The sequence below is a fragment of the Muntiacus reevesi genome, chromosome 4 (genome assembly GCF_963930625.1).
Source record: "Muntiacus reevesi chromosome 4, mMunRee1.1, whole genome shotgun sequence".
Taxonomy (NCBI): Eukaryota; Metazoa; Chordata; class Mammalia; order Artiodactyla; family Cervidae; genus Muntiacus; species Muntiacus reevesi.
The window spans coordinates 140,416,312-140,440,548 of NC_089252.1; the positions used below are offsets into that span (position 1 = coordinate 140,416,312).

The following is a 24,237-nucleotide window of genomic DNA, read 5'->3' on the forward strand; positions in this document are numbered from 1 at the left end:
GGGGTTGCAAAGAGTGGGGCACGACTGAGTGACTTTAATAAAGCCAGGTAGTAACACTACCCTTCTTGTAGGGTTACTGAGAGAATTAAATCAGACGATGTGCATAAAGTCCTAGGCACAGTGCCTCTTCGTAGTAAGCACTGTAGTGATGTTCGCTGTTATGATGGCGAAAGCCCAGAGGAAGGAGTGGTTGGTTGTAACCAAGATTGGGAAAGGCTTCAGAGAAGAGGTCGTGTTATAACTGAGTCCTGGGGGAGAGGAGAATATTGGGTCTTGAAGCCTGAGGAGAATTTCACCAAGGGTAGGGGCTGAGGGATAATTCAGGCAGCAGAACCAGCACAATAAGGGTTTGCTCTTTTCATTTTATTTTCTTTTTTGGCGGTGCACAGCCTGTGGGATCTTAGTTCCCCAAACAGGGCTCAAACCCATGGCCCCTGCAGTGGCAGCGCAACTGGACCACAGGGGCAGTCCTGGCAAATATCCTTGGAGGGAAAGGGCCGACTGAATCGTCTCACCCCAGCGCTTCTCTGGAAGGAGGAAGTAGAGGGGAAGGGACCAGGAAGGAAAGATTTCTGAATCTGGACTTTACTAGTTGCTCCTGGGAACTTAGAGAAGGGTTTTCAGCAGAGGACCGAAACAATCATCTCTGTGTTTTTAAAAGACAATCCTGAGGGCATAGAAAAAGATGAAGTGCATTAAGCCAGGCATTAACTGGACCACACTTTCCACTCCTCGTAGTTCTAGGGACACTGCCTTCCAGTATGTTTTACAGTGAGTTTACCTCCTGTCTCTTCCTGAGTCATCTACTTAGCAGCCCTTTCTCCAAACTTCACGGACCGCCCCACCTCTCCAACACCATCACGGGCTCCACTTGGGGTCCCAGTCACGTGACGGAACCAAGGCTGGGTCCTCTTCAGAAAACGTACATGTAAGAAAAGCCACACACACCTTTATTGTCCTGTCCTGGAATGCCCCAGCTCCATAGGATGTGTTCAGGGTGGGGACAAAGCCCCCGGGCATGCTGATTTTAAAGTATCTGTAGACTGCCCTCACTCATTTGTGTGAGTGCAACACTTACCCTTCTACATGTTTCTTCCACGGTGGCAGTTGGAAGACTTCCAAGCAGCCCCTGGTAGCAGTTTTTAGGTTTTCATCTGCTGGTTGGCTGTTTGACACATGACACTGTGAAAGAGGTCATTTCTCAACTTGGCGTAACAACAGACTTTCTGAAAGGGCTGGGGTGACAGAAGGGGATTTGAATGCTGGTAAGAAAAACTCAAATCAGCCTGCTAAACATATTCATCCTCAACACCCTGGAGTAATAAGCAAAAAGAATTCAATGATTTGCTTATGGACGCACTCAGTTCCTGACATTGCTCTCCTGTCTTGAGGCCTTTCTTCCTCCCTCTCCCAAGAGACATTGCTTTTTCAAGTCTCCCCTAAGCTTCACCCGTAAGGTCTGGGAGCTGTTGTTGAATGAGAATTCGGCCAATGTGACCCATGGTGCATATAGTAACCCATAGCCACATTCTTCTGAAGTTTGAGTTATTCTGGTTTGGTCTCCCATTGTGAAAGGCGGGTACTATGCGGAAGGCCACTGGGGGCTTTTCAGTGGAGGAATCCATCAGGATATGCCCACTTCTCCGTCAGAATGCAGTTACAGTGCCCCTTCCCTAGGAAGCCTGCCTTGAGCCCAGGCGCAGCCAGGAGACAAGATCCGCAGGCACGGAGGAGAATCTGCTTGCCACACGTCAGATGCTGTGCCCTGAATGTGCCCTGCGTGTTCCATTTAGTCCTCCTGGCACCCTGTGAAGTAAGCAGTTATTACAGTACCCATGTTCAAGATGAGAAAACAGCCTTAGGTTTCTGCATTCATTTCCTATTTCTGCCGAAGCAAATAACTACAACCTTGCTGGCATGAACAGCATACATTTATTATCTTACAGATCTGGAGGTTGGAAGTCTGTAGAGGGTTTCACTGGGTTAAAACCAGAGTGTAGAAAGGACTGTGTTCCTTCTGGAGCCCATAGGGAGAATCCATTTCCTGTCTTTTCAAGTTTCTGGAGGCACCTACATTCTTTGGCTTGTGGCCTCTTCTTGAATCTTCAAAGTCAGCAGTGTAGCCTCTTCAGACCTTTCTGGCTCTGAATTCTATTTCCATTATCACATCTCCCTCTCTGACTCTGACCCTCCTGCTTCCTCTTACAAGGGCCCTTGAGATTAAGCTCACTCAGATAATCTAAGATAATCTCCCCATTTTAAGATTCTTAATCACATCCTTGAAGTCCTTCTTGCCAAGTAAGGCAACACATTCACAACTTCAAGAGATTAAGACATAGATACCTTTGGGGGCCATTCACCTGCTTACTATAGCTTATATAAGCAGTGGAAACAGGGTTAACGTCTAGGCTCAGATCTAGGCTCTAACTCCCAAGCCAGTATCTTTACCTACCACCATAGTGAAAGGGAGGAGAAGCCTAGGGACATTATCCCTCATGGTTGTGGTGGGGAGAAGGGAGAGTCTGCTCCAGGTGGACCCACCATGGAAGACTGGTTACACATGGAACTCTGGGTCAGCCCGAGTTATGGAAGCCCTTCTCCAGCTTGAGAGTTTAAGCATCCATGCATTTACTTAACAGATTTAGGGGTTGGTTTTTTTTTTTTTTTTTTTGGCTGTGCTGGGTCTTCATTGCTGTTCATGGGCATTCTCCAGTTGCAGTGAGTGGGGACTACTCTCTAGTTTGGTACAGGGGCTTCCCATTGCAGTGGCTTCTCTTGTTGTGGAACACAGGCTCAGTAGTTTTGGCTCATGGACTTAGGTGCTCCACAGCCTGTGGGATCTTTCCCAGACCAGGAATCAAACCCATGTACCTTGCATTGGCAAGTGGATTCTGCAGACTCAACCCCTGGACTGCCTGGGAAGTCCCACTTAACAGATCCTTATAAGGAGCACCTAGTGTGTGTCAGACACTATTCTAAGCCTCGAGGTTCTCTAGCAATGAACAACTCAGCCTCATGTCTTTGCCCCCGTGCAGGTCCTTCTAGAGATGTGTTAGTTTCCTAAAGCTGTCATAACCAGTGGCACACCCTCAGTGGCTTCAAACAGTGAAGATTTATTCTCTCACAGTTCTGAAGGCTAGAAATCCAAAACCAAGGTATCAGCAGGGCCATGATCTCTCTGAAACCTCGATTGGAGAAACCTTCCTCTCCTTCTCAAGCTTCTGGTGGCTTCTAATGTGGTTCATGGCAGCATATCTCTAACCTGTGCCTCCATCTTTTACATGACCTTTTTTCTCTTCATGTGTCCAAATTGCCTTCTCCCTTCTCTTGTCAAGACACTAGTCATTGAACACCCTAAATCCAGAATGATTTCATCTTGAGACCCTTAACAAATGACATCTGCAGAGGCGCTACTTCCAAATCAGGTCACATTCTGAGGTTCCGAGTGGACATGAATTAGGAGTGCAGCATTACTGACCCGACTACATGAGGGAAGAGTGAAAATAAATAAGAACATAGCGTGTCAGATGTGATCACCCTTAGGAAGAAAAGTAAGGCTGAGGAGGAGGTAGGGCTTGCCAGCTGGAGGCAGGGGAGGTTAGTTTCAACCAGAGGGTCCTGGGAAGCCTCACAGAGAAGGGGGCAGCTGAGTCAAGACCCAAAGGAGCGCACTCCACTTTGGGATGTCCCCTTTGGAGACTGCGGCCACATGCAGCCGAGTGGCCGGGAAGTCAATTCATGACAGAAGATGGCTCCCAGTTCTACACACCTGCCCCCCCCCCCCCCCCCCCCCGTTTCCTTCCAACCGGGGATGTGTCCTCATGCTGAATTCTGTGCAGTGACACTCCTTTATGGTCCAGTGAGGCTCTAATGGCAGCGATCATGAGAATAATGGGATTTGGGGGCGGCCCCTCCTCCTTGTGTGAGGACCCCATTGTGCCGACTAATTGTGTAGAAGCAAGTAGGACAACTGTCTGTGGGGTGGAAGCAGTGGGGAGCAGAGAGGAATATGTTATTCGGGCCTCAGGGCATCACTGAATTACCCTGGCAGAAGCCGAACCCATGCATCTGGGTTACCAAGGAGGCTGACAGGGATGTGGGGGCCTTCTCATGCTTGAAGGGGGTCTTGGGTGGACCCGAGTCCCCTGGGTTCTTCATCATCTTTGTCAGCTGTTAGAAGAGCTGTGAATATTTCAAAGCAGAAGGTGGAGAGGGGATGAAACCATGAAGGCGCCTAGCTCTTGGCACCCAGGCAGCTGACAGTGGCTGGCACAGAGGGAATGCTTACCATACTCAGAAGCCAATTTTGTTTGGTCCAACTTCAGTCTCCAAACTACTTATCCTCACATCTTTTTAATTGATGCTGTGTCGCTCGAGCAGGTACCATTAGAAACACCCCTTTTAGTAAATATATGTTTTAATGGAATAGATTTTTTTTTTGAAATGACCTTATCTCAGCAGGCACTTTCATAAGTATGTATCGATTGGCTTTTAAAAATTCCTCAGATGTTTTCACTTGTCTTGGTGACCTGGTACTTTTCCTGTTCCCAACAACAACTCTACACTGAAACCAATGTTCCTGTCTTCATTGGAAGCCTTCCTGCCAGGCTTTGGTGTTTTTGCTCTTGGGTACCAGTGAGGTTTTGTAGCATTTGGGCCCTTGTATCCCGCTTTAGGAAGAGTGGACCATTTCTGAAATACCCCGCGTGGGATTTGATGTTACTCTCAGGAAGATGGAATTTTATTGCTGCCAGCTTTTTACTGATGGGGTAAACCTAGGTCCTAAGAGGCCAAAGAGTGTGCTTCCCATTACAGAACAAATGTGTGGGAGAGCAGCTTGGAACCCAGATCTTCCTGACTTGAGAGGCATCATTTCCGATCTTTATTTCCAGGCTACCTATTCTGTACGAACGCCTCCCTTAAATTCCTCAGTTCAGGGTATGCCTTTGGAAGTTAAAACACCAACTCCTGGTGCACTCATCACCCACCAAAGAACCACATGGGGTGAAGGCCACAAATCCCTTTTTTGTGTGAGTGTTTCAGTCTGCAAATGTGTTTCATGTGTGCTGAATAGCTCCAAGTGTCAAGACAAAGGCTGGTTATCCACCCCGCTAGTGTACTGGCCAGCCCAGTGAACAAAAATCAGTGAAACAACTTCTGCTGGTATCATGGAGACATAGACAAGAATTTAGTCACTTGAACATTTAATTCTTAATCCAGTTCAGTGAATGTGTGTTGAACGCCAGCCATAGACCAGGTCCGATACTAGGCCCTAGGGAGACAAAAATGAATAAGGCTCTGCCCAGCAGAAGCTCACAGGTTAGTGTGGGAAGCAGGTACCAGCCAGTATGCCATGAAAAAATGCTGTCATAGCTGGTATTTCAAGGCATGGGGAGACCCCAGAGAACCCTCGGGCAGAGGACGAGGAGGGTTATGATTAAGAGCTTTCCAAGAAGCTGTGAGCTGAGCCTGCCTCTGTATATGGAAAGGGCAGGCTGATTGTTGATCGGGTGTGTGTGAGCAATGCAGGGGCAGTCCAGTTACCCCTGCGGCCCAGATGCCTGGCACACCAGTATTATTTTGTGTGTGCTTGGCTTCCGTCATTCAAACCTTTTACCTCAGTTCTGTTTCATTTGCCTATGTAATAAATATAATAACAGCTACTAATATTTACTGAGGCATTATTGGAAGCCTCAGTTAAATAGATGTACATTTTTGAAACAACTCTTTGATCTATGTTTTTGTAGGTGTGCGTTAAGTAGATGTACATTTTTGTAACAATTCCATGAAATAGAAGCCATTATTATCTGTGCTTCTGAGCTGGAAAGCCTGAAACACACAGAAGGTGTGATTTACCCAATGTCACCCGCTTATAATTGGCAGCTCCACCCACCACTTCTTCACTAAGTTCTAGCCTGGTTTGGTCTTTAATCAGTTCCTTGCAGAGATGAGACTTAAGTGAGCTCAGGATCTTAGCATTTGCTGTTCCTTCTGTCTAGAATGCTGTTCCTACTGCTCTTGATGTGGCTAGGTGGTTTTCATCCTTGAGATCTGAGCTGAAATGCCATCTTCCTTTTTAATTTAAGTTTTTGGCCTTGCTGCATAGCTTGCAGGATCTCAGTTCCCCAACCAGGAATTGAACCCAGGTCATGGCAATGAAAGGCTAGAATCCTAATCACTAGGCCGCCAGGGAATTCCTTGAAATGCCATCTTTCTTGACTAGCTTACCTAAAGTAGTTCCTTGCTGCTATATTTTTTTTATTTCTGCTGAAAACTAGCCTTGATTTGCAACTGTTTAAATTATTGTCTGCTTATTTGGTTTTGGTCCATGTGCCTCACCAGAATAGAAGCTCATTAAGAGGGGAGCTTTAACTGGCTTAAACATCCATACATCCCCAGTGCTCAGTATGTGGTATCTGGGGGGCACTCAGACAATACTTGTAGAAGGAATCCTAGATGTGGCCCTAGGCCCTAGGGGCTGCCAGGGTGAATAAGGCAGGCTTTTCCCTTGGGGATCTTACAGTGTGGTTGGAGAGACAGACAGACAGCAACCAGCACATCGTGCTGTGTATATCAGAAGCATGTGTAAGGTGCCCACAGGGACACAGCAGAGGGCATGACTGCTTTGCCTGGAGGCTGGGCAGACATGGAGGAGGCTGGGCAGAACTTGGAGCACCATTTCACCAATACTGCAGGCCCTTGGACATTCTGCATATGCCGAGAAGAGCCAGGCAGGTTTCCCTGCATGTGTTTGTTAAGTAATTGCTCTTTGTGAGGTGCCATGGACTAAGTATTAGTGATGGATGTCTTTAGGAGCTTGTAAATTAAATAGACTTGTCAATCCATGATTGTCTGGGGGTGAGTTTGGAAAAGAAGGCAGGGGCTCAATCATAGTATTTGGTACCAAGATGAGTGTGAAAACATGTGTTCTAGGCTCCAAGTCTTGAAAGGGATGTAGGTAGAGGAGTCTGGTATAGGTGGAAGGGTGCCATTGAAGATTTTTCAGTAGAAGTGGTGTAATCAGTTCTGGACTTGAGAATACCCAGGCATTGGTGTGGAGAGCTGACTAGAGGCAGGGAGGAGGGAGGCCAGTCAGAATGCTGCTGCAGGAGCCTGGGTGACAGGTGATAGGTGAGGGCAGATTGTGGGAGACGGCATAAAGCAATGCTTGGAACGAATAGGTCATGATCAACTTGAGTATGAGAGATGAGAAACAAGAGCCCAAAAAAGTCTTAAGTTTTCCAATTTGATATTCCATTTAGATTATTGCTCATTAACCAAGATTTAAGTGCTTCCCAGTGTGTGTGGCTAGGACTTCTAATCCTTCGATAAAAACGTTGGAAGATGTGCATTATCCATTCCTATCTTGTACGTTACCAAGTACCACCAGCCTGTTGAAGGCTCTGAGAAGTCCTGCAGCAGAGAAGATCATTTAATTTTATTTAACTAGTGTTCCCCAAATTTCTTAAGCCTTTTTAATACTAACATCTAAAACAACCTGAAGAACACAGTTGGAGAACGGCTGAGAAATGGAATAAAACCTGTATTTTCCCACAGGACTCAGGCTCTGGAAGGATGTATTTATTTTTATTTTGGCCTTTATGATGTTGTTATCCTGGAAACCTTTGAAAATTCTGAGCTGTTTGGCACAGTCCTAAGTGTATGAAGACCAGTGCCAGACTGCTGAGATTCATACCATGCTGTCTAATCTCTCTGCGCCTCAGTTTCCTCATCATTGAAATGGAGCTGATAACAATAATACCTACTTCCTGAGGTGGCTATAGCATCCACAAGTCCCAGAAAGTCCTAGAAACAGCACCCAGCCCCTGGAAAGGGCTCCATAAACAAGGGCCCTGGTGAGGGGCAGTATGGGGTAGGAGATGAGACACAGTCTTGGAAGCAGCACTGCCTGATTTGGTATCTCAACCCCTCTGCTTCCTAACTCTGTGACCCCGGGAAACAATATGGAGCCTTCTTGCCTCCAGTTTTCCCCAGCTGTAAAAAGCAAGGGAATTTGTCTTACCTACTTCATAGTTTTGTGAAGAATAAATGAATCAAATCATATGAAAGAACATCTCCTGGCATGTTAGATGTTTTCACTTTTAAAAAAATCTAAATTGTTTCTGTTATTAGCATCATTTTCTTATGTAGGTTGGCTTTTCATCACTGGAGCTGAAATTCAGTTTTTCAGCTTTCCTGGCAAGTTATTTTGGTCTTGTATTTTGGCACCCCCCTTGGCTGACTCTCGAGGCCTAGAATTCAGAGTTGAGTTTGTCACAGTGACTTCTCATTCTCTTCTTTTCAGTTGAGATTGGTTTTTCCATCTCGTGGGCTAACAATGTTAATGAAAGTCCTTCGATTCTCGGGACCACCTGGTCCCTCCTCTGGGCTCTGTGCCCTTCTGAAAAAATGCAGACATCTGTTTCAAATCTCTTAGCAGAAGACCTTGGGATGCTCTTGTGGCAAAATCTTCCACCAGTCACCGACACAGTCTCCTGTTCCTGAGACAACTGCTGGATTGGTTCCTTGTTAAAAGTTTTCTGATACTGTATCAGTAGAGAATCTTTGGAACTGATCACACCAACCCTCCCATTCAAGCCAATTACCTGATATTTAGTTGTCAGTTTACTTCAGGGACTGTCTGCTCTTAGTGAACAATTAGATTAGAGGATGCTGATGAAATTCGAGTGGCAGGAAGTAGAAGTTACATTTCTGAGTTCAGAGTTTCTATTTCAAGGTTGACTAAGTAGTAAATTCTTAGGGAGAGATTCTAGCCTAATAGAGTCAGATTTTCAAGGTCCCCCAGTCCATCCCCTGGGCATTTCACTTGCCTGCATGCCTGGCAACTTCAGCTCATTTCTAGAGGTGGGTCTCCCAGTTCTTTATGTCGGCATGAAAACAATTAATAATTTAAGTCATCCCCATTAAAAAATAGAAATACTGTATAAATGCAATACTGTAATAATAAATTTAAAAGTCGATCCAGCTGGGCACTGTTCCCAGACTACCAGCCAAGCAGAAACACAAGTAAAGAAGAAAAACTGCTATATAATGCAAATGGATTCAATCTCATTGTTTTCTGCTACTCTTATATTGCAAATATATAGAATTGAAGTTACATTGCAAATAAATAGGTTTTGTGGGTTAAAACCTGGAGACTTAATCACTGTTTATAACATTATTTCTATGGGGAGAAAGGTGTATTCCATATCACAAACAGAGGGTTTGCAAGCCAATTTTTGGAATACAATAGATTTGTGAGTTGGGGGCTTCCTGGAATCTTAACCTCTAATTGGGTGTTTTGTATTCAGGGCTAGTGATGGGTGAACATTCAAGGCCTCTCTGTATTTGCCTCCCAAATCCATGCTCCCCTCTTCATTCTGGAGGCTCTGTCTCACCTTTTCCATTCTAAGCTCCTGGGGTCTTCATCTTTGTCGCCTTGTCCTGGCCCAGCCCCACCCTCCAACCACAATGGGGCCCAAGGAAGCCTGGAGGAACTCTAAATGTCATTATTTTTGTGCACCTTATTAAATGGCAGTTAGGACCCTGGCAGGCTACAGTCTATGAGGTCGCAAAGAGTCAGACATGACTGACATGTAGGGCTCACAGATGACCGTGCAGCCGAGTGGCCAAGTGTGTGGCTCTGAAACCAGACTTCAGACACTTGAAGCTGTGAAACCTTGGCACGTTGTAAACACCTCTCTGAGCCTCCATTTCGTCCCTGTAGAGCAACGTGGTTTTGAGGACTGATGTGTGTGCAAGCTCAGTCTTGTCTGACTCTTTGTGACCCCTGGCTCCGCCTGTAGCCCTCCAGGCTCCTCTGTCCATGGAAATCTCCAGGCAAGAATACTGGAGCTGATTGCCATTGCTCCTCCGGGGGATCTCCCCAGTCTAGGGATTGAACCCGCATCTTCTGCGTCTCCTGCATTGGCAGGTGGGTTCTTTACCTCTGAGTCACCTGGGAAGCCCATGAGAACTAACAGAGGACTGACCATAAACCCTCAGAACGGTGGCAGGTCCCCCCAGGTAGATACCTGGTGGGGCGGTGACTCAGGGACATCGGGCTTTAGAAACATTTCCACGAACTCAGGAAGCAAACACATTGTCAGCAGATACTTTCTGAATTCGAAACAGCAAACTTAGATAAGTGTCTGGAATCTCCCTGTTCAGAGTTTTGAACAAACTAGGAGTTAAGGGGAAGGGGGGGTGGTCCACATACGTATACAGTTGAGTAACAATCTCTAACTCTTATTATTTTGAACAGGTTAAGCTCTACAGTAGATATTATGAACAAGCCTTCTTAAGTAGTTTAATTCACTAAACTGAATTCATGGTCCTTTCACCTAGCATAAGTTTTTCTTTTAATTAACTTTTGGGTTTTGGCCTTTATTTTTTTTTTTCCTTCAGGCAGTTTTTTCTATCCATTAGTGCGGATTCTATTAATTTACGAGTAGGCTAGTGTCTGCATGTTGGCCTTATTTTGTAGGCATGAAATCTAGCTGGATGTAAGGGCCAGAAAAATATTAATTGGTTGTCCTAGAACTTTGGGAAAGACTCTCCATGAAGAGTGGGGCAACAGCATAAGATAAGAAAAGCAAATACATGTCTGCCATTTTTTTTTCAGAATATGCTCATTCTAATTTGAATCCCCTTTTCCTCCTATCTTTCCTCCTATCTGAAGAAATTATCATGAAGTCAGTTAAGAAATCAGCCTGTCTGAGGTTGCTTCACTGAGGATCAGTCTTGCCGAGACCTGAGTCTGAAAATGAGATTTTAATTTTATTTGGGCAAAGGCTTAAGTGTCTATGCACTTGACCATTGCTTTTGTGGATGTATAGGAACAAGAGTGATGGCTTTCAAAAAGGACCATTTTGGTTTTGTTTACTAAAACATGGGAGCTCTGAGGTCTGTTCCCCCCCTGGAGAAAGTTTGTGTGGGTAACATGCTGTCATGAAGATTTTATCATCTGCAGTATTGAAGAAGTAATAAGATATTGTTGTTGGTTGACCATCTTGTTATATGTTCTTGGCGTTATGGTTTGCTTTTTAATTTTTATTTTTCAGCTGGCGAGAAACAGGTCATGAGATCTCAAAGGTGTTTTATAAACCAGGAATTTATGTTTAGTTGCTTAACATGGTTCAATTTTGTTTTCGCCTTATACAAAATAGGAGGTGAAAGGTCTATCACATATGTATATGTGTCTGTGTGTGTGTGTGTGTGTGTGTGTATGCTTCAGTGTTAAGTCGCTTCAGTCCTGTCTGACTCTTTGCAACCACATGGACTGTAGCCTGCCAGTCTCCTCTGCCCATGGGATTCTCCAGGCAAGAACACTGAAGTGGGTTGCCATGCCCTCCTCCGAGGGATTTTCCTGACCCAGGGATCAAACACGTGTCTCTTATGTCTTCTGCATTGGCAGGCAGATTCTTTACCACTAGCACCACCTGGGAAGCATATATATATATATATATATATATATATATATATATATATATAAACATGTATTGTTTTCCCAAAAGATAAACTGAAAACCTTGAAAACCTCAGTTTCTAATTTGTCCCCTCTCTAGCCCCCAATTCAAACTTTTAACTTATATTAAAAGTAATCTCTTCACTGTAAGTACAAGTCAGACATAAACCCTAAGGAAACTCTAGAAAGAAAACTCACCTACAGAAAGGACTTAAAGAGATTTTGTATTTCATCCTTTCATTCAAAAATGTTTGTTGAAACCCTAGTGTTTGCATATCATGTTGTCAGACATTGAAAGATCTGCAGAAGAAATATTAAAGACATTCTTCCTTCTTTTGAGGAGCTTACAGCTTATTGGGGGGCATGACATAGGCACATAAAACAGTTGAAGTTGTAATTCAAGGCAGCATATGATTAAATACCAAAATGTGTGGTTCCAACAAGAAATGCTATAGGAGTTCAGAAAAGGGAGTGATAATTCAGTGGCACTACTGTTTTCTGCCTACAAACTGGCAAATTGTAGCACTATTTGTATGAAATATTTTACACTTGTTTTTTTGGCAGCCTTAGGCCTTGACTCCCAGGCAGTATTAAAAGCCTGCAAAAACATTTGTACTCCACTCTCTTTAGAACTGGCTTTTTTTTTTTTTTTTTTTTTTTTTGGCCTCCTTTTAGACAGAGGAAGTGCCTTATACAAACTGGAATGCCCCTGAGAGAGAGGCAGGTCGTTTTTGACAGTCATCATCGCTTTCTAATACAAAACGGGGAACCAGCCTTGTCCTGTGTGTTTCAATCCAGCAGAATGTGTCCCTCCATTGAAAACTCTCCCTGACATTGAGAGGAGGTTTAATTTGAACTTAATGTCCGTGACGGACGAGCTAGCCATCAAGGGTCAGATAAATTTATGACTGGAGAATTGCTGATGAAAATCCCCGCGGTCCTGATGTTGGAGAAGGAGCCGACACAGGTGGAGGAGAGCTTGGACACGGATGTGCTGCCTTGGAAGCAGGGTTCCCCGAGATGGGAGAAGATGATGACACGCTGAAAGAATTGCACTTGGGGGTGATGTCTAATGAAACTCACTGGCTTCCTGTTCTATTTCTGTCATATTCAAATTAGCGCAGCGCTCAACGATGAAGCCGTGAGGCCTAAATTTATTCTTAAGAATTTAAAAAAAAAAAGAGAGAAGAAGAAAAAGAAATAAAATGCTTGTCAAATATACTGTTTTGGACCACACTTGTCTCCACTCACTTCCTTTCAGGGACTCCCCAGAGTTGAATGAGGTTATTATTTAGTTGCTTTCAATCTCATATGATTCATGAATTTTCAGTTTCTTTTAAAACTTACTGGTTCTCCTCTACCGCTTCATTTTAACCTTGGACCTCAAGAAGGCAGAGGTAACAGAGGTTTTGTTCTTTCCTTGATACCATTCAGTAGAATGTCTGTGGAGTCCAACACCATTTGGAAACCAAGTGACCTTTGGCATTCATTCTTGTTGAGTTGGCCGCCCTGCTGGTGAGGCAGGAGTTCCCAAGTTCTCATGACCTAGAGTGACCAAGACAGGCATAGGCGAAGCAGTGATTTCACCTTCAGCTTACGATGGTGTTTATCAAAGTAGCTGGTCCTGACCACAGCTTAAGATTTCTTTGGGGACATCCTCTGGGCTGGCTGACTTGGGGAGGTGGCCCTGGCAAATGTTTCACCCAATATCTTTTGATATAATTTGGTATCTGTCTAAATAAATGTAATGTAGCAGATGGTTCTGGAATGTCTTATCAAATTCTTGGGAAGACTCTGCCCTTGAAATATGTTTATTTGATTATTATACTGCAAAGCACAAAAATGGTTGCTTCATTTTTTTTTTTTTTTTAAGCAACAGCAAAAGTTACACAATAGGTTGGTATTCTGGAAATGAATGGCAAACCTAAAATGTTTATGATGTGTAAACCTTTTCTTGGGCTGTTCTATGCTAGGTTTTTCTAGAAGGTAGCTCTTTAATTTTAGAATCCAGGAGAGGATGTGTTTTGGATGTATTTGCAATGTCATCTTGAGAGATGGCTCAGGAGTCTAAGTTCAACATGTCCACATTTGTTCTCAGCTCTGAGACATGATGGAAAAAATGCTCTGCTGGTTTCCTGTTGCTTTTCATGGTTTTAGCATCATGTTCTTATTCTCACCCGAAATCAATAATCCTCATACAAAGTCTGGCATCTTGTACTGAAGCCAAGTATGAGAAAGTTTTAATGATGCATGTTTGGGGTTGCTGCTTTGCTGCCCCCTCCCTTTTTGTTTTTTTGATAGGTGTACTTTTAAAGAAGACTGTGAGCATTTAAATAATTCAGAAAACTGGCTGGATATTTTATCTGGAGCTAAAAAGTGCCCTCAAATTCACCTATTTCGAAGCAGTAAAGATAAGGTAAGAGGAAAGATTTTTAATTTGTCTCTATTGTCTCATTTTAGTCAACTGATGCCAACTTCCTTCTGTGTGTAAAATACCTATTAATGATCAAATAAGCTTAGTTATGAGAGTTCACTCAGTTAACTGATACTGTGTGAGCACCCGTTCCTGTGCATTCTGCAAGGTGATGGGGAGATAGCAGAGAATGAGATGCATCATGAGCCTGCCCTCATGGAGTTTGTCATCTTATGGAGTTGAAGATGACCTTCGGTTGTTGAAATTAAGGGAAAAATGGACTAATGTCATTGAAAAACATTGATTTAAAAAAGAAGGAAAAAAAAGTTCAGATTCATGGTCAACAATATTCCTTAAGTGCGACTTAAGTACTGAATTTATTTTGTTTTTTAGTTCCTTTTCTTGATGTGTTCAAGTTTTTGACAACTGTCTTACGTGCATGCCTTCAGGTGATATTGATAGGGAGAGAAAGCAATACGGGCAGTGAATATTGCAAGGGGGGGCGGTCCCTTGAAAAGTGCATGGGCTCTTGCTATGGCAGTACTATACCGCCTTTGGCAACACATCAGCCCTGTCATTGGATGAGAGAAATGAAGCAACGTGAGCATATTCATGCATTTTCTGATTCACATACCAGCCTCGCCCCATGGGAAAATGGAATTCCTGCCTTGCAATCTCAGTGGCTGTAAGGAGACATTTTCTCCCTAATTACAGCTCTTGTATTATGAATAACTATACAGAATCACCATCAGCAGCCAGTTGACCTGTCTGCTGAGCTCACTCTGTTTTATTTGAATGCCACATTAACAAGGAGATGGGCCACTTTCTCTTTCCCCTTACACTTTGCCATTTCAAATAGCAAGAACCGTACCACTTAAGATGATTTAACATTTAATAAAAGAGAGCCAGAGCATTTAATGAGTGATAAATAATAAAAGAATCAAGCTTTCAGGTCATAACTGATCAGAACTCATGGATTTCAACTTATTTGGCTGTTGTTACTTTCTATTGCCCTCCCGAGGGTGAGGGTGTGGAGGATGGGTTGGGGGGTGCCCTCCCAAAAAAACCCTTCAAAGCTTTCATCCAAACCTCCACCAGACCTGCACTAGCATGAGCAGATTCTGTGGGAAAAGATGCTTAGGTATCTAAGTACAGGTGTGGCCAAATTTTTATTTCTGTTATCAGTCTGAAAAATAGCTGACTTTAGTGCTGATAGAGACTGCTAGAAAATACCATGATCATTGAATATACCCAGGACTCTGATAAGTGGTTATGATAATGCATGGCTTTTTTTCTTTTATCGTTTTGAAAATGTTAAGGGGAGTACTTAAGCTAAGTCCAGTGAGGGAAAGTAAGCTGTTCATTGACTAAAAAGAGTAGCTTACAGTTTGCTTACCTACCTTTGGGTTCACCAGCATAAATTAATCACCATTCACATCTAGTCTGGAACATGTTTACCACCCAGAGAACCACTGGTACTTTCTTCCCCACCTGGAGTCCCACTGTGGTTTACCCTAATCCCTCTAGTCTTCCCACACAAACGCTCTCCAGCTCACCGCCACCCTCAAGGTTAAGAAGATAAGAGTTTAGCAATTTGAGTAAAGCTATTCTTTGAAGCCAACTCTGGGCTGGTTATTTTAGTAACATTGATAAGATGTCTGTCTCCAGCTCTTGGTCATATTATTTCAAAATATTTCCTGTCTTTACGGTTAACTGTGACTTGCTGAGAGTCTTGGATCCTTGGTTATTTAAGTAATTTCTTATCCTGAACCTATAGAGCTGGAAGTCTATTGTCTTCTCCAGTTCTAGCTATCACAATAACTTGGTTCAAAGAATGTTTGCTCACTGCAAATAACATTCTAGTACCTTTCTTGGTACAAAAAAACCCCGCAAAAAACAGATGCATATAATACACAGCCTCTTGTTTACACAAGACAATTAGAAGGCAGTATATTCTCATCCTTGTTATGAAATTGGCATTAAAAAGAGAGAAGTAGAGCAATTCTAATTGCCATGGAGGAATATTATGAGATTTTGTTGAATAAAAATATCAAGATGCAGAAAAGTCTATCTAGCGTGGTCTTATATTGATCCAAAGATGTTCCTCTATATGTTTATGACTGTGTCTCTCTATGATTAGTTGAGCATGGAGAAAAAGGTGAGAGAAATCATACTAGGTTGTAAATTCATACTAGGATTCATACCAGGCTCCCATGATGAAACAATCTGTGTGGTGGAGGAAAGGTCAGAGATAGATTTAAAAAAGAGAGACTACTGAAATCCTCACATACACAGACACACACCAAAAGGGATGCGTGGCACCCCATTTTTACATTAGGTAAAATTATATGTTTGGATGTGAGAGCTGGACAATACAAAAGGCTGAGTGCCAGAGAATTGATGCCTTTGAATTGTGTGCTGGAGAAGGCTCTTGGGAGTCCCTTGGACTGCAAGGAGATCAAACTAGTCTATCTTAAAGGAAATGAACCCTGAATATTCATTGGAAGGACTGTTGGTGAAGCTGAAGCTCCAATACACTGGCCAACTGATGAGAAGAGCTGACTCGCTGGAAAAGCCCCTGATGCTGGGAAAGACTGAAGGCAGGAGGAGAAGGGGACAACAGAGGATGAGGTGATTGGATGGCATCACTGGCTTGATGGGCATGAGTTTGGGCAAACTCTCGGAGAGTGAAAGACAAGGGAAGCCTGGTGTGCCACAGTCCATGGAGTCACAAAGAGTTAGACATGACTGAGCAACAATACCTATAAAGAGATTTTTAACAGTAAAAATGGTTTATACTAATAAAAAGAGAAAAGATGTAGGAATAAAAGTATTCCCCACAAATAGCATGGTTCCTAAAAGAGAAAACAGAAGCATTCTTTTACAAATCAGAACAGAAACATGGAATTCTGTCACTGAAACAACCAACATTGTTTTTAAAGTTGTGTCCCATGCCGTAATACAGGAAACAAGTGTTAATAATATAAATAATTATTGGAATGAAATAGACAAAAATATTATTTGCTCATCTTAAGTGGGTGTATTGATATATCTGTAAAATCTAAATATATTAGCTTTTAAAACTATTCAAATTAATAAAGGTCAAATAAAGTGCTAATGTTCAGTCAACATTCAAGTATCAATAACCTTATGACATGTAAGACAAACTGTTAACACATTAATAAAAGATCCCATTCATTCAAAACAATGGAAATACTCAGGCTCAAACCTGCAGAGTGAGGTATGTACGTTGTGTTTTAAAATTCTTTTTTCTGGGAGATACATGTTGAAGCCACCTACCAAAACAGTGATTTTGACTATGCTACAATTTTTCTTAGTTTTTTTCTAATAGTAATTAGATAGTGAGGCAGTGGTCTATTGAGGCTAATTATAATTCATAATAAGGAAATCTTATCAATTAAAAGTATAAATGAATATAAAAATAAAAACAAAAAACAGGTATTTTCTTGAAAGATATGAAAAGCGTGTTAGATATATCCAGACATATACTATGTTTCTTGGTGAGACAATATCATAAAAATGTCACTATTTCCTCAGTCTGTTGTCTAGATTTCATGTCATCCCAGTAAAAATTTGAATAGTTTTTGTCTTAAAAGTGAAGTCATTCAGTCGTGTCCGACTCTTTGCGACCCCTTGGACTATAGCCTACCAGGCTTCTTCATCCATGGACTTTTCCGGGCAAGGACACTGGAGTGGGTTGCCATTTCCTTCTCCACGGGATCTTCATGACCCAAGGATTGATCCCGGGTCTCCTGCACTGCAGTCGGACTCTTTACCATCTGAGCCACCAGGGAAGCCCTAAAATTAATGTATAAAATTCATCTGAAATACTAATATGAATTGGTCGAGAATATCCAAGATATATATTTTAAAAAAGAAAATTATTTAAGCAAGACCATTTCCATATGATTATAAACACATACATAGTGACAATAATTTAGCCCATGACTCTTGTTTAAAAATAAGAATATAGGGACTTCCCTGGCAGTCTAATGGTTAAGACTCCATGCTCCCAATGCAGGGAGCATGGGTTTAATCCCCATGGGTTGGGGAACTAAGATCCCACATGCTTCGTGGTGAGGCCTAAAAACATAAATAAAAAATAAGAATATAGATTCATGGAATAGGCTACAAAGCTCAGAAATAGACGTAAAAAATTTAAAGATTGTTTATCATGAATTAAGAGGAAACAAAAGAATTATTTCATAAAAAGTTGCTGAAATAACTGGCTTACAATATGAAAATATAATTTAATTCACATTTTTTGCATGAAATATAAATTTTAGGCTAATTAAGAAATTCATCTAGAAACCTAACAGAAAATAATTGAGCGTCAGATAATTTGGAAGTATAATTTTCTTGAATCTGAAACACTATATCATGTGATAGCAAGAGAAAAATATTCATATACTTGACTTTAAAAAAAAAATCTATACCACAAAAAGTAAGTGATAACTAAAGCTCATGCTTCAGGAAAAACATTTGCAACAGGAAAAATATTTGCAGGCAAAATATTAGCTGCAAGATATGAAAGCTAGGAGAAAGTAAAAAAAATATAGAGACACCAAAAAGTAAGCAAGCAAAAGTCTATATTCTCACAAGAGGAGGTTTAGAGAGTTAGATATAGATATGGAAATATATTCAGCTTCACCAGTTATCAAATAAATACAAATTAAAGTGAAAATAAGGTTTGCTGACACCTAGTGATGGCGATACTAATTAACACAACCTTTTTAGAAAGCAATTTGACCGTAATATTTCAAAAGCCATAAATAAATTCATTCTGTTTGAAGCGCTACTTCCAGGCTTAGACTTCTGGAGAAGTAATTTGAAAAAAGAAAAACTATTTGCGTATGGATGTTATTGTTGTGACATGTATAGACTTAGAAACTTGAAAATACCAAACCTCTTATTGTTTGGCAATAAGAGGTAAGATTAGGCAAAATAAGGTCTGTTGATAGAATAGTAGAATGTCATGTGACAAGAATTTCTTTGGCCCCATGGACATTACAAGCTAATTGACACTCAAACTTTGTATTTCATCTGACTTTTTGGGTCTTCATTCCCACTTTATCCAGCTTAATTCAAGAGTTATTACCTGGTAAGCATTCCTACTTTGGGTTCCTTAGTCGAAGGCATCAGCTTTTTAACCATCCTTGCATGGAACCTAAGAAAATGAAAGTGTTAGTCATTCAGTCATGTCTGACTCTTTGTGACCCCATGAACTGTAGCTCACCAGACTCCTCTGTCCATAGAACTCTCCAGGCAAGAATACGGAAGTGGGTTGCCATTTTCTTCTCCAGGGGATCTTCCCAACCCAAGGATCGAACCCAGGTCTCCCACACTGCAGGAGATTCTTTACCATCTGAGCCACAGAGGAATCCCAAAGTCGCATTAAAATACCTTCAACTCCCTGACTATCCCCTTCTTCCACTGCACTTGAAAAAAAAACAAAAACGTCTCCTATTTTCATATCAATGTCAACTTCTGCCCCATTGTTCCCCTGAAACTAAGCTCCACAGAGGTATTCCAGCAGACATGTCAGTCCTCATCTTAATTTGACCGTTTGGTTGCGTTCTTTCAACTCTTCCATTGCCTTCCATGGCGCACACTCTCCATAGTCTCTTCCTTCCTTCTTGACTGTGCCTCAACCTCCTATGCTGGCTCCTCCTCTCCCCGGCTCTAACTATTGGAGTTGCTTCCGCCCCAGTTTTGGCTCTTCCTTTAGCTGACTCTACTTTGTCCACAGACTATCTTATCCACTCCTATGGCTTAATATACCATCATATGTCCATGTCTCCTTTATCTCCGGCCCAGATTGTCTCTGAGCTCCAGACTCAATCTCTCCTTAATTATCACACAAGTACTTCACTGAACACAACCAAGGTTGAAGTCTTGACTTTTCCATCCAAAGTCTGCCTCCGGCTCCATGTGTCCCACTGCAACATATGGCACCTCGGTACATTTATTAGCTCACCAAATCTTCCACAGCCAGATACCCCACTTCCAGTCCTGGCCCATGCTACCTTTAAAGAACTGGAGCTGTCAGTTCTTTGCATTTCTGCTGTACCATCCTAGCCCAGGCTTCTAGCATCTCTCTCTCTCTCTTTAAAGTTTTAATTACTTTATAATGTTGAGTTTGTTTTTGCTGTACAATGGTGTGACTCAGTTTGTAAGTATACATATATCCCCTCCCTGTTGAGCCTCCCACCCACCCCTCCATCCCACTCATCTAGGTCATCACAGAACACCGAGCTGAGTTCCCCATATTATTCAGCTGCTTTCCGCTAGCTGTATTTTACCACATGGTAGTGTAAATATGTCAATGCTATTCTCTCAATTTGTCCCATTCTCTCCTTCCTCTGCTGTGTCCAAAAGTCTGTGCTCTATATCTACATATCTATTCCTGCCCTGCAAATAGGTTCATCAGTTCCATTTTTCTAGTTTCCATGTATGTGTGTTAATATATGATATTTGTGTTACTGACTGACTTCACTGTGTATAATAGGCTCTAGGTTCATCCACCTCACTACAACGAACTCAAATGCATTCCTTTTTTGGCTGAGTAATATTCCATTGTATATATGTACCACAACTTCTTTATCCATTCATCTGTTGATGGGCATAGAGGTTGCTTCCATGACCTGGCTATTGTAAATAGTGCTGCAATGAACATTGGGTTACATGAGTCTTTTTGAAATTTGTTTTTCTCATGATATACCCCCATTAGCTGTTTTGCTGGGTCATATGGTGGTTTTATTCCTAGTTTTTTAAGGAATCTCTATACTGTTCTCCATAGTGGCGGTATCAATTTGCGTTCCCACCAACAGTGATCTCAATCCTGTGTGGCCTTCCACTTTTAGTCTAGTGAGTTCTTCCACGCTTCTGCTAGACTGTAAGCTCTTTGAGGGTAAGGACTGTAGTGGTGAATACCTTGTGCAGAACATGGCACATCTTTAAAGTTTGATACATGTTTATGAAATAAATTAATGCAATGATTACAGTTATGTAAATGCTATGCATATGAGAACTGAAGGCAATGTGGAAAATTTAAAGGAGCTACTGAAAATAGGACTTTAACAAATTTTCTGATACTTTTGTTATGATGTTTGACCAATGAAATCCATTTAAAACATACTTGTGGACAGGGTAACAGGTGATAATGATCGTACGCTGAGATGTGCAGTGCAGGTAGAAATACAAGGGTGAAACATGAGTGAGACTTCAGCCAGGTGTTGCAGATGAGCTGGTGGGGATGGTTGGCGGTTCAGTGCTATGTTTAGGTCCCCTGGAGATGGGTGAACTTCAGTTCACCCATTGGAAGTTGGACTGTAAGAACTTGTGTTCTTCCAGCATGATTCTGTGGCTCAGAAACAGAACTTTTTTAAAGTAAAAAGATAGGGGTGCAACCCCAGGGCAAAAAAGATAGAGCTTATCCAAGGATGAGAGACAGTGGGCTCTTAGCTGGCCGTGCAGACTCTGGGCAGAGATTAGAAGTGTAACAGAAGATGGACACCTCCCAGTGGTGAGAGACTGCCACTCTTCATCCTGGATGATCAGCTGATCGCTTCCTATGTTCCTAGCTTCCTGACATTTAGCCCACCTCCCCACCAGATCCCCTGAATGCACCTGATGCAAAACGGGGTCTCTCATTGACATATTGTTTTCTTTAACTTTCCTCTTTTTTTTTTCTTCTTTTTTCTTTTTTTTCTTCTTTGCTTTCTTTCTCCTCCTCCTCCTCCTCCTCCTACTCCCTTTTCCTCCCCTTCCCCCAACATCTTCCCCCTCCTAAACTTTATGTTTAGATGAGAATACTTCATATCATAAAGATACAAAATCTCCTAAAATTAATGCATATATTTAGTACAATTCCAGTTAGACTCACAGTCCCATCACTCTATTTGGATAAAATGATCTTAAAGTTCATATGGAAAAAATAATGTCTAGAAAATGCTAAGGAAATTATGAAAATAAAAACAGATTTACCATAAATATGTTTAAATCCACAGTCTTGAAAATTTGATGACATTGGAAAAGAAGTGGATCCATAGATAATTGGAGCAGTGCAAAGTTCAGAAATAACTTGTAGGCATATGGTTATTTAATATACGAGAAAAGTGGTATTCCCCTTCAGTGGGAAAAGGAACTTTGTTTTAATAAATGCTTGCAACCTAGCTGATTAACCATCTGGGTAAAAGTAAAGTTGAACCCGTATCTTACCCTTTGTATAAAAATAAATTCCAGATGGATTAAAGATATAAGTTTAAAAAATAAAACAGCAAAGATGATGAAACAGTATTATATTTGTCCACAAGCAAGAGTTGTGAGGAACTTTATAACCAAGACAATAAACTTTGTATTTGATCATAAAAGCACGTTGTGTAGGGTAAAACACATGCAAACTGCAAGACAAACAGTATATTAGGAGAAAATGTGTCAGAAATATGACAGATAAGGATGAATATCTATACTATACAGAGAGCTCTTAAGAATTGATAAGAAAAATACACACAAAGCAGAAAAATGGTCTAAGAATATGAATATGCGATTCACAATAGAGGAAATTAAATAGCCAATAAAACATCTCTTTCTTTTCAGCAATCCAAGATATTCTCCTGTGGCAAGTCAGAAAGTCAGTTCCTTTAAGGCTCTAGGATGGATAGAAATGATGGAAGAACACCACATAATTTGATTCCTGTAATTTTCTTCCCCACAGACTACAGTGACAGTGGTGGGAAGCTTCTCTCCAAGGCACTCAGAGTGCGTGGTGAAGAACGTGGACACGGGCAAGATGCTCTGCAAGGGTAAGAGCGTGCACAATGAGACCTGCACCTGCAACATCCCGACCAGAACAACTTACAAAGGCAAGTAGGCGCCACTGTTTTTTATTATCATTCTTAGAAAACGAAGAAGGCAAGAGAACCTCCTGAGCCCAGAGTGTCCAGGGACACAGGTTAAATGGCAGAATTTGGACAGCCTCACACTGTAGACTCCCTCTCCCGCACTCCCTGCATCCTCCGTCCGTCCCCCTCACCTTTGCTCCCCTCCTCCTGTGGCCGGGCAGGCCCCCACTATCACCTGTGGCTGGAGAAGGATGGAGGCTGGCAAATCCCCCCTCAGGTTGCTTAAATGAGTGGCAAACCAGAGACCATTGAACTTGACCCTTCCTGGATGGTTCAGATAGTTAGGGGATCTGAAAAGCTGGGAATGCCCTTGGTGAGACGAGGAAAGGAAATGGCCAATATGTTTTCATCTTAAGTTCATTGCATTCGTTCATTCATACAGGAAGCATTTATTGAACATCTGTGTGCCAGACACTGTGCTAGGAGGCAGGGACACCATGTCCAAAAGAGACTGATCTGTTCTTTGTGCACAGTTTTTAGAGCCCCTTGGGATAGCAGCAAGTGGCCTGCACCTTACAATGCGATGTGTAGCATGCAGGGGGCACAGCATGCTGTGGGAAGTACGTGAGAAGGACACCTAGCTAGACTCGGGGGGACAGCGAGAGGGCAAGGAAAGCTTCTTGGAGGTGAGTAGGGCTGAGGACAAAGAAAAAGGGGAAGAGTATTCCAGGCAGAGCCTAACTAGTGTGACCGACCAAAGGAAGGAAAAAGCTTTGTCTGAGGAGCCAAAAAAAGGTTCTATGTGGCCAAGTCAAATGGGGTAGAGAGTGAAGTGACAGAAGACGGATACCAAAGAAGGTACAAAGTGTCTGGCACAAAGTGGCCATTGATGATCAATACATTTTTGTTGAATGAATGGCCCCCGGTGGAGAACAGGGCTGGAGGAGGGAAGGGCCGCATTCCAAAAGGTCTGACAGAAGGGAAGCTGTTGCAGTGATTCAGGTTGAAGGGACTGAGGGAGGAAGTAGATGGAGGCAGATAAGGATGGAGAGAAGGGGATGGATTCAAAGGATGATTGGGGGTGGGGTGAATTGGGAGTTTGGGATTGATACAAATATACTATTGATGCTATGTGTAAAATAGATAACCAATGAGAACATACTGTAGAGCAGAAGGAACTCTGCTTAATGCACTGTGGTGACGTGAAGGGGAAGGAAATCCGAAAGAGAGGGGATGTATGTATATGTTTGGCTGGTTCATTTTGCTGTACAGTAGAAACTAACATAATATTGTAAAGCAACTATGCTCGGATAAAAATTAATTAAAAAAAAAAGATGGCTAAGAGTTACAGTGTATGGACTGAGGATTCATGAGTTCCTTTGGGTGAGAAAGATGGGGAGTCAAGTGCATGGTTATTAAAATGCAGGTCTTGCTCACCTGGAACATAAGCTTCTGAAGTATTTGAGATCACTCTGAAAAGCTAATTGATTGCAT

At 42.2% G+C, this 24,237-nt stretch overlaps 1 protein-coding gene across 1 annotated transcript in view; it reads left to right on the top strand.

Moving 5' to 3' along the window:
- The window catches only part of PLXNC1 (plexin C1), a 150,150-nt gene that overhangs the window by 47,733 nt on the left and 78,180 nt on the right, over positions 1-24,237 (top strand). Inside the window, exons 5-6 of the mRNA XM_065934213.1 lie at positions 13,768-13,882; positions 22,617-22,764. Of these exons, the coding sequence (XP_065790285.1) occupies positions 13,768-13,882; positions 22,617-22,764 (263 nt within the window). The remainder of the gene's footprint in view (positions 1-13,767; positions 13,883-22,616; positions 22,765-24,237) is intronic.